Source organism: Mustela erminea, chromosome 3, assembly GCF_009829155.1.
Source record: "Mustela erminea isolate mMusErm1 chromosome 3, mMusErm1.Pri, whole genome shotgun sequence".
In the NCBI taxonomy this organism is placed as follows: domain Eukaryota; kingdom Metazoa; phylum Chordata; class Mammalia; order Carnivora; family Mustelidae; genus Mustela; species Mustela erminea.
In genome coordinates this window covers 162572962-162584109 of record NC_045616.1, presented here as the reverse complement: position 1 = coordinate 162584109, position 11148 = coordinate 162572962, and the positions used below count along the sequence as shown (strand labels likewise).

General features: G+C 57.5%; 1 protein-coding gene across 1 annotated transcript; it reads right to left on the bottom strand.

Annotated features, from left to right (window-relative positions):
* Window positions 1-5118: 5118 nt before the first annotated feature.
* Window positions 5119-6546, bottom strand: LOC116587278 (basic proline-rich protein-like). The gene has a single exon (XM_032337950.1). The coding sequence runs from the start codon at window positions 6544-6546 to the stop codon at window positions 5119-5121; it is 1428 nt and encodes a 475-aa protein (XP_032193841.1).
* Between the last annotated feature and the right edge of the window lie 4602 nt (window positions 6547-11148).

The following is an 11148-nucleotide window of genomic DNA, read 5'->3' as shown; positions in this document are numbered from 1 at the left end:
ACCAGCAGAGCCCACTGCCCAGGCGCCTGGGTCAGGCTCTGCCCTCTCACAGGGAACAGAGCTCTGGGGCACCTAGCGACACAGTGACTCCCACGTGGTCAGAACGTGTGGTCAGAGAAGAACCTGTCAGGGCTTTCCAGGAAGTGTCTCAGGAGACCAGATGCCGTAGGACCACCGTGTCACCCTGCGACAGGTTCTCCGGTTGTGGGGGCAGATGCCTGAACGCGAGGCTAGAAACCCCACGGGCCACGTGAATGAATGAATGGATGAATGAATGAAACGGTCAGATAAATCAATCAAATAATTGGGTTCCCTCCCAGGGCCTGCTGAAAGCTGCTGTTTGCATTTTTGTTTTACGGTACTGGTAATTGCTTCTTCTCTGGGCCCTGTGGCTACGATAGATTTTTTCCTCATCATCATAATTTCAGCAAATTTTTTGCAATTGTAAAATCCTGAAATTTTAAAGAAATCCAGCTGTCACTCCCCATTGAGCGGACCCTCGTTGTCTGTTGTTAATTCGGTCGTCTTCCTCACTCTGGGCTCCCGGCTCCAAGGACTCTTTACGGGGACGGATTTATGATGGATGCCATCTGGTCTGATAGAAGGAAACAGATATTGATTTTTAATATTTTCTCCCAACGTGTTTACTCTAGGATAATACCGCAGCTGTGTGGCAGCTTGTCTCGGAGTGGAAAGGATTATTACCACTGCCTTTTGATGAGATAAATTACCTGGGATGACTTGAATAGCTAAAGGCTATACTTTGATGTTATGTCGCTTCATTTACCCTTATGACTAAATGATTATTGATTTTATATTTTTAAGCTCTTGAAACGTGAAAATAAGTTGGTGGAGGAGCCCGGCTGTGTTAGTTTTATTAATTTATTTCTGCGGGGCATAATTCACTTTGGACCAGGTTGTGAAGGTTTTGGGTTCATGACCGGCTGCAGATACAGTTGCAAAGAAATGGCTTATTTATATAGTCATTGCAAGTAGTCCCAAAATCAATACAGTCTGGGATTGGATGATTAAACCCAGTCCCTTTGTGGGACTCACTCCCGTGGCCACTGCCCGCATCATCTCGGCTCCAACAGACCTGTGTGAGCAATGGACAAATAGCAAGTTTGTTCAAGTTGAAATATTATTCTTTTTGCTCATTTTTTTTCTCTGCTATGCTCACTCGATGATATTTTAAGAGCCTGGGGGGTGCGTGGAGAGGGTTGATTGACTATGTCAACGAAATCAGTAATCTGCACGGAGGGGTGTCTCCCAGACCTTCTAGAACGCCAGTGCGTGGGCTCGGAGCACACCTGGATCCGAGGTCCCAGGGTGCACGGGGTCAGTCCTAGGTTCTTCTGCCTCACCAGGAATCCCCGGTGAGCGCCCACCGCGCCTGCTGCACCGGTCTCCGGCCGGCCGGCATCTCTGTGAGCCCGCGGCAGAGGCGTCCATGTCTCTGGGAGGCGTCCTGTGCTGCTCTGATGTGCCAGCTGTGCATCGCCCCGTTTCTCATTGGCCGCCCCCTGGCAAGCGCAGAGACGCTGGTCTAGAAGATAGAACAAAACAGTCCACTTTGTTTTACTTGTCGTAATTTCCCCCTTTATCTTCACTGATTTTTAAACATAATGCACCAGGTCCCGTGTATTTGCTGTTCGTAATCAAGTCTCGTTTGTTTGCTGAGCCCCGTGGGAGTTTGCATTTACTGAGAGTGTGTGTGTGTGTGTGTGAGTGTGTGTGTGTGTCTGTGTGTGTGTGTGTGTGTGTGAGTGTGTGTGTGTCTGTGTGTGTGTGTGTGTGTGTGTGTGTGATCCCTGCTCGCCTCCCAGTCAGAGCTGAGGACAGCCTGATGCTGGGCGGGAGGGCAGGGCGCCAGCAGGGAGGACGGACAGTCTCGGAGACGCTGCATTTACTCGGGGTGAACCGAGGCAGGGTAGGCGTGGTGAGGAGAGAAGCCCAGGGTTTATTTTTTTTCAGCAAAGTTCCCAGTCGGTGATCTCCCTTCCCTGGGCCCCGTCCCCGCCTCTGCGGCTGGCCCTCAAGTGTTTGAAGGGGGGGGTGGGCAAGGTTCCCCGATGGGGCCTCGTCCTGGGATGCTTTTCTAAAAGCTGGAATTGTATCTATCGATTGAATTTGGTAATATTCTTTATTTTTCAGTCCTGGGCACTTAGGCCACATAAAGCTGCGTGTTTGTACAACCTGAACCACGGTCACTGGGCCGTGTTCGCCAGGGGAGCAAATGGCCGGCGTTCCGTTTCTCAGGCGGGACTTCTCAGTGCCATAAGTGACGGTGGCACATTTTACAGAGTTAAAAAAGGTGTAAAACACTTCTTACTTTAGTCAGTGTGTATGTATAATTAATGTGGAGGAAATTATATGGCTCCGGTTTAAAGCTTGTTTAAATGCATAGAATTTGAAGTGGAATGAAGAAATAAAATAACTTTTGGAGCTCTGTAATGTAATATGTTGATCAATTTTATAGGGGAGTGGTGAATATTTAATTAATCACCTTTTGACAATTATTCACACTGGTCGGGATCAAGGTCTCCATTAAAGCCAAAGAATAGCTTCATTACAACCGACCCATAAAAGTGTCAAGTGCCGGCCGGGAAGACGAGTAATTTCCTCTCCCTTTAAAACCATTAGACGGGGTGATGGGTGGGGAGGGTGACCGCGTGCATACTCGCGTGATTACAGAGAAAAGCTTGAACAGTAAATTTGACAGCTAGGTTGGAGAGGGTGAGGTGAGGGTTATAAGGCGTCGCCCGTACTCCTTCCAGGAGCTTTTGATTCTCTCCGACAACAGGAGTGGCGGCGCTCTAGTTCTGGCCGGACTTTCCCTTCGTCCCGCCGTGCTGGCTTAGGGTCGGGTGTGCCAAGTGTGTCCCCCGTGGGGGCACACGAGGAGCGACACGGGCGGTTTCCAAAACGCCTCTCTCGACGGGGGTCAGCAGAGCGAGAACACGGTGGCTGCCGTCTTGACTAACGCCCGCGAAGGGGGGCCTGTTGGGGTGGCGACCGACGGCGAGGAGGGACCGGTATGTCCGTGGAACCGGCACAGGCGTTTCCGGGGGGGCTCTGAGGGCTCGGAACGGACGGTCGTCACGGCTCCTCTTCTGCCCGAGACCAACCCGGAAAGCTGATAAGCGCTTACGTTACTGGATCCGCTTCCTGATTCCTCAATACTGGCCAAGAGTCCTTGTCGTGCGTCAGCTCTCGGAGGCCGGACACAGGTCTCCAGGACCCAGGCCCTCTTGGGCGGTATTTCCCCAGTGAAAACTGTTTCCTTTCCCAAATGACTCAAGGGTGAAAATCCGTTAGTGAGAATGTCGGGATTCCATGGCCTTGAACAAAATAGCGCCAAACCCATGTGCCCTTTACGATTGTCACCTCCCCTCCTCGCTGGGAGAGGCGCGCCGGGTGCTAGGACCAAATTCCTGCTGCGAAAAGCCCTGCCAGATGCTTGCGGACCGCGTTCTCAGGGTTGTCCCGAAGGCTCCAGACACTTCATTGAACTATAATTACAAAAGCCTCCTTAGCTGTTAGACTGTTCCCAAAAATCGAGCTCAAAGCCCGCAGCTCTTGCCTGCTTTCCTAGAAGCAGATAACGCGCGGGTTGACGGGAGTTCAGCAAGTCTTCGCCGACGCTGAGACGCGTTTCCCAAAGCTGGCTTCTCTGTATTTCTTTGAACCTCATCTATTTTAAGATCCTACACCCATGGGGAGCTGGCCCCAGGGCACACACCCACACACACAGGTTCAAGTGTCCACTCTTCAAAACTAATGGCTATTGACTCTCGTTGGGATTTCTGCGATGTTATCTCGCCCCGTAAAGACTTCGCGGTATGCCGTTTACATTGTATCTGGTGATTGTATAATCGTTATTGATTTTCCCCGTGTGTAGTACCTCTGTCAAACAACCTGATATATTTAAATGGTGATTATTTCAGTTCTGCATCTACTGTTAGATAAGATCAAAGGTAGTTAAATGTGCGGTAGATGGGGAGAGAGATAGCGCCCCGCACTTGCGCTCCGCCGGTGCCATTACACAACTCAGCAACAGGGGAGAGTGGCTAATGATTAACTTTCGAAAGCTTGTTGAGATTTTGGGCCGCAGAAGAATGAGGCTGGCAGATGGAGGGAACACGTCCCAGACTCGCGGCGAAAGGCGCCACGGCCGTGTGAATGCCAGGCTCGCGATGGATTGCTTTTCAAAGATCCTGGGAAATCACTCTGTGTGCTTCATTGATGCCTTGTTTTGTACAAATATTCCCGAAGAAATGAGAACCAAATCTAGACTATCGTGTAATTTCCCCCAGGATGTCGTCACAGCTAATCCGAGGAGTGGCAGCCCCGGGAGCGGGGGGCCGTGGCCAGGGGCCCCCGAGGTCAGTGTCAGGGGCGGCATGGTTATTGTGCCTCAGCCTTCGGCGACCGGGCCTGGCCTGTGCACCACGGACGTGCGTCGGGGCAGGCCGCATTTTTCGGGAGGCACGGCTGGCTCATTTTGTGGCTGCTCCTGGATTTTCTTAGTATATTCTACCACCCCCCCCACCAAAATACATTTTGGACTACAGTTTTTGGAATTCTGTGTGACCTATGTCAATAAATGCTTATTAATTTGAATGTACTTAAACAGTCTAATGAAAATTAGTAACAGAAAAACAAAGTTCCACAAAAAAACACATTTAAAAATGAGGCTTAACAGACACACCACAGTAAACACCTTTGAAGACTGTCTGTTGTCTGTCTGTGCCATGACTTGGGCCACATTTTGGCTGTCCCCTGCCTGCTGTCTGTCCCTGGGCTCTGGGTCGGTGGGCAGCCACCACGGGGGGAACCAGACGCAGGCTCCTGGCTTCCAAGGTAGCCCTCAAATAGGTCCCTAGAGGGTCCCCTGGGACCATATGTTTTCCTGTTTGCACAACGTTTGTTCGAGGTCGTCTGTACGGTGGGGGTGGTGGACCGAGCTCGAGGCTATCCCGGGAGGCCCAGTGTTTCTGCCGGGATGGTGCGCCTTCGTCGGCGGCTTCACATCCGCAGCCGGAAAGTTCTTAGTGCAAAACCATCGAGACGTCTTGTAAGGTGTTAAAATGTGTTTGGATCCGGTTTTACACAGCGTCACGTAATAGCTGGAGGGAGGGACGAGACCGTGCTGGGCCGGGCCCCGGGGGACCCACGTGGGGGTCGCTGGCCGGGGTCGCTGGGCCGGGCCCCGGGGGACCCACGTGGGGGTCGCTGGCCGGGGTCGCTGGGCCGGGCCCCGGGGGACCCACGTGGGGGTCGCTGGCCGGGGTCGCTGGGCCCGGGCTCCGGGGGACCCACGTGGGGGTCGCTGGCCGGGGTCGCTGGCCGGGCTCCGGGGGACCCACGTGGGGGTCGCTGGCCGGGGTCGCTGGCCGGGCTCCGGGGGACCCACGTGGGGGTCGCTGGCCGGGGTCGCTGGCCGGGCTCCGGGGACCCACGTGGGGGTCGCTGGCCGGGGTCGCTGGCCGGGCTCCGGGGGACCCACGTGGGGGTCGCTGGCCGGGGTCGCTGGCCGGGCTCCGGGGGACCCACATGGGGGTCGCTGGCCGGGGTCGCTGGGCCCGGGCTCCGGGGGACCCACGTGGGGGTCGCTGGCCGGGGTCGCTGGCCGGGCGTGGGGGTCGCTGGCCGGGGTCGCTGGCCAGGCTCCGGGGGACCAACGTGGGGGTCGCTGGCCGGGGTCGCTGGGCCCGGGCTCCGGGGGACCCACGTGGGGGTCGCTGGCCGGGGTCGCTGGGCCCGGGCTCCGGGGGACCCACGTGGGGGTCGCTGGCCGGGGTCGCTGGCCGGGCTCCGGGGGACCCACGTGGGGGTCGCTGGCCGGGGTCGCTGGCCGGGCTCCGGGGGACCCACGTGGGGGTCGCTGGCCGGGGTCGCTGGCCGGGCTCCGGGGGACCCACGTGGGGGTCGCTGGCCGGGGTCGCTGGGCCCGGGCTCCAGGGGACCCACGTGGGGGTCGCTGGCCAGGGTCGCTGGCCGGGCTCCGGGGGACCCACGTGGGGGTCGCTGGCCGGGGTCGCTGGCCGGGCTCCGGGGGACCCACGTGGGGGTCACTGGCCGGGGTCGCTGGGCCCGGGCTCCGGGGGACCCACGTGGGGGTCGCTGGCCGGGGTCGCTGGCCGGGCTCCGGGGGACCCACGTGGGGGTCGCTGGCCGGGGTCGCTGGCCGGGCTCCGGGGGACCCACGTGGGGGTCGCTGGCCGGGGTCGCTGGGCCCGGGCTCCGGGGGACCCACGTGGGGGTCGCTGGCCGGGGTCGCTGGCCGGGCTCCGGGGGACCCACGTGGGGGTCGCTGGCCGGGGTCGCTGGCCGGGCTCCGGGGGACCCACGGGGGGGTCGCTGGCCGGGGTCGCTGGGCCCGGGCTCCGGGGGACCCACGTGGGGGTCGCTGGCCGGGGTCGCTGGGCCCGGGCTCCGGGGGACCCACGTGGGAGTCGCTGGCCAGGGTCGCTGGCCGGGCTCCGGGGACCCACGTTGGGGTCGCTGGCCGGGGTCGCTGGCCGGGCTCCGGGGGACCCACATGGGGGTCGCTGGCCGGGGTCGCTGGCTGGGCTCCAGGGGACCCACGTGGGGGTCGCTGGCCGGGCTCCAGGGGACCCACGTGGGGGTCGCTGGCCGGGCTCCAGGGGACCCACGTGGGGGTCACTGGCTGGGCTCGTGGACGTCGTCGTTCTGGGCTATTGCCTCCCTCACATGCCACCCGTCGTGGGCCTTGAGGGACACAGTTGGACACGCTTTTGTGCGTTTTCTCAGTCTCCCCGAGCACCGTGCTGTAGTTGTGACGTAACCGAGCTCCGGAAGACTCCGGTGCGCGTCTCACGGGGCCGCCGCCGGCATGAGGCAATCGGGGTCATTCCTCTCAAAGTTCAACAGCCTTCCTGAGAAATTTTGATTGAATTTTCATTTGATTTGCTGATTTTAGCTGATTTCATATTTAATTTTGGAGCCAAACTCGTTACCCACTCACCCCTTAAACTAATCTCGTACGTTTGGTCACCTATTTTTTTTTAACTTATTTTATATCATTCACTTGCAGAACAGGTCATGGGCTGCTCTTAGAAGCGATCTTGAGTCTTAGGGGGTGCGTATTACTGTTTTCTTGGGTGCGATCATATTTTGAAATTTGAAACTTTATGCACCATGAGAGACGGCCACTCTTGAGCGCAGTCACACAGGCAGCCCGCGGTCTCCTCGCCCCTGAGGTCACACTGCGGTGGGGACAGCACCATATCGAGGGAAACGTCTCGTGAGAGATGGGGAAACCACTTGTTCCCTGCTCTCGGGACGCCTTCCCGGTGTGGCCCCGGAAGGAAAAGGCAGGGTGGGCCCAGCCCGCAGCCTTCAGGGGTAGCCGAGGACGATGACCGTGGACCGTGTGCAGCAGGAGCCGCTCGCTGGGAGGAGGTCTGCGAGCACCGGAGGCGGGGCGGCCGTCGCAGTTGCCAGCTCGCCTGCGGGAGCTGTTCCGTGGGGACTGGGCAGCCTCCCAGGGCAGTCCTGAAAGCATCGCCGCCAAGAAAGAAGACCGCGCCGTGTCGGTGGCGATCCAGAGTCAGCTCTGGGATGAGGACTCCTGCACCAGGGAGGGATTCCGGGAGGATTAGTCAGGGAAGCAGGCGTGGGATCTGGAAAGGGAGGAGCCATGCCAGGCACGGGTCCCTCCAGCTCCGTGGAGGGAACTCTGGGTGACCACCCAGGAAGGGATGGGGTTTTGGGGGGAGGGGGTGGGAGGGGGGTCGCCCCCACCCCTCGAGGATTGCTTAGGAGCAGCCTGGGGACGATGCTGCTGTCATATGCGGGCCGCGGCAGCTTGGGCGAAATAGGTTCTGAAAGCAACAGGTGCCTGACAGTGACTTTGGTGCCCGGCGAGGGGGTCCAAGGACACGTGGGAGGCACAGAGACCACCACAAGCCCAGGAGACACGTTGGCTGCAGGCCATTTCTTGCAGTGTGGGATTCCTTCCCAGGGCAGCCTTTGGGCTGGAACATGCATGAGGTAGAGAATATGTTGCATCTGAGCAGTGAGAAAGTGTGCACGCTGAGTTCATGACGGGAAGAACCTCTCTGAACCCTACCACACTCGACGGGGGCTTCCTCATCTGCACACACGTCTGAACACACACCGCACATGCCAGGTCCACCCTGCACACACAAACACAGGCACTCACCTGAGCATGCGCTCACACGCACACGCACAAACCCTATGCACTCCTGAGCACTCGTGTGTGCGCACACACGTGTACATCCACAGCCTGTGCATGGCCACCTCTTGCACACACACGCACGTGTACACCCATGATCAGTGCATGGCTATCTCTTGCGCACACACACACACACACACACATGCACTCCTGTGGTCTGTGCACGACCACTTCCTGCACGCACACATATGTGTGCCCCTGTGGTCTGTGCCTGGCCACCTCTTGCACATACACACACGTGTGCATCCCGGCGGTCTGTGCACAGCCACCTCCGGCAGACATGTGCCACCACCACCCCTTGTCAGTCTCCTCCACTGTCCTCTGTCCCCGGACTCGCGTGAAGGCTGGCTACCCGTAGGTGGGATTTCTTTCTGAAGCTGTGGGACGGTGGTCATGGTCCGACGTGGGAGCATTCAGTCCCCGGCAGCGAATGGCCCGACCAGACCGCTAATCCGTCTGCTCTTAACAAGACAGGCTTCTCTTGGGAGACGAGTTTCCAGGGGCAGCCGTGGGTCGGTCTGTGGCCTGAGGACTTCCATCCCCTGTAGCACAAGTTGACAGACCCTAACTACCTCTTCATATATGTAAATAACGTTTTCCTTTTGATACATTTTTATATCCAGATCGCAAGCTAACTTCCCAGCGGTTGTCCAAAAAAAGCGAATTGGGCTGTGAAGGTTCAACAAATGTGGTGGCAGATCGCGGGCCTGCGGATCCGTGGGGCCCGAGGTCCGAGCTTCACTCACGGGGGCAGGTGTGCGAGGTGCGGGCGAGCTCCACACTCATGGCCATACGGAGCCTCAGATGGCGGCTCTGAGGAGGGCGCTCAGTCTGGCCCTTTTTTATTTAAAAATCAAGGAATATTTTCATATTTTATTTCATAGCGTTTATGACCACAAGAAAGAAAACAAGACAGTGAACCAAACTTTTCCTGATTGTAAATTTAACGCAAACCAGACGGGTCACCGTGGGAGCCCCGTGGCCGCGGCTCATCACACCCTCGTCGGGTCCCACCGACGCCGCAGCTACCCGCTCCGTGCTTGTTAAATTTCCGTGTCTTCTGCTTGGAGAGCAGCGTTGTGCTGCGGCCTCTGCATGGACGGCGTCCGTGACGGGCAGGCCCTGTGTGTTCGAGGAGGAGGTCCTCCCGGAATCTGTGCAAACCCATCCAGGGCAGGACGGGCCCCGGGCTGCGCCCCACGTGGGAGCTGTCTCGTGGCACTTCCTGCTCAGGAGAACTTCTCTGGCCATTGAAAACGTGCTTCCGTGTCAAGGTGTCATCCCCCAGTGGGAGCCTCAGCCCACCTTGAGTCCATTTTGAATGACCCAGGGAGCAGCACGAGAGAGAAGTGCTGGTTTTCACTTGTTCCTGGTGATTCCTGCCCAGTGACCCCAGCGATGACTGTCCCGTAGGAGGACTGAACAAGCGCTGCTGTGAGAGAGCGCGCGGTCCCGAGGGGTTTTCTAACTTGGGTGGTTTAAAAAGGTGGGCACCAACATTTTAAACTTGAAAATTTAACCCAGAGAGATGTGTTCACCAAACACGTAATAGGTTCCTATTTCCGGGAGTTAGAAAGCTAAATGCCTAGAAAGATTTTGGACGCTTCTGAAGTTGCTATTTCTTGTGATTCTTTCCAGCTTATGAACGGGAACAGAGACTCCGGTCTGTGGAGGTTTTGTGGTCTCTGCAGAAACCTTGACCCTGACACATCAGTGCTGATGAATACTTGGTGGGAAGTCCCAGGCTCTGCGGAATGGAGCACTTGGTTTTCACTCGCGTAAGCTGTGGGAGCATCTCTGGCTGTGGCGGTTCTATGAGGAATCTCTCGCCTCCCACCAAGAATTCTGCAGCGCCACAGTGCTGGCTCCCCTCAGGTAATCCGTCCCTGCCACGCACGTAGAAACGTGCTGCACGGTTAGTTAAAGAAACACCTTTGGGATCTCTCCTTGCCCCTAGATAGTCTTGTATTTTATTTTATTTTTGCTTTTGGAAATCAGGTATGGCGTGATCAAGCGTCTGGCTCGTTTAGCTAAAACTGTCTTAGAACTGCCCTCCTCTGCGAAATCGCTTCTGTCGTAGGGGAGAAGAAGGGAAAAGCCCTACTTCGCACTTGGCTGAGCGCGCCGTGCCGTCCTGAGCGGATGACTTCTCCACCTTCATCCACCTGAATGGGATCATAAGGCTCTGCTGAACCAGGACCCGGCCGGGAGATTGGGTTGTGTCCACTGACCTTCCACTGCCGTGTGCCTCACTGCCGGCGGTGCTCCGTCCGCTCCCCCCGGAGCAGACAGCATGCCTGGAGGGGTGAGGGATGCCGTGGTTGTCCATGTAACGCCCACGGAGAGTCACGGATGACGTTGATCAACCTGTTGCAAGTTTCAAGAATTGGTCAAGGTGATGGGAAAGTCTCTGAAAAGAGGGCCGAGAGAAGCTGCGTGCCCTTCCCTCAGCCGGAACCTGCCCGCAGCCCAGTTCACGGTGCGGGGAGCCCTGTGCGCCAGGTGAGCTCACCTTCTCTGCTCAGGTAGAAGTGCCCCTCTGCTCTCCCTTCCTTTGGAGCCACCTCCTAATCCTTCACCCTGCCCTCAAGCCCAGACCCTGGCCTGTCGTCCCCACACTGGGAGCATAGCTCTCTCCTGCTACATTGGGTTCATTCACTCTCCAGCCTGGAAGCAAACGTGGGCTTTCAGAGGGACGCCCTTCCCAGCCTTGTCTCTTACTGGGGTCCTTCTGCACCTGACAGCTGCCCGGGAAGACAGGGGTGGGCTTGGATAAGTACATCAGTGTTTCCAGGTAGAGGAGAGCCTGTGACGTCACCTAGCTCTGCCAAGTGCTCAGAGTGACCCAGAGGAGCTCCAAGGCCAAGCCCATCAGTGGCTCCTAGAAAATCCCAGGACCACGTATTCAATGATGTTCCAAGAGA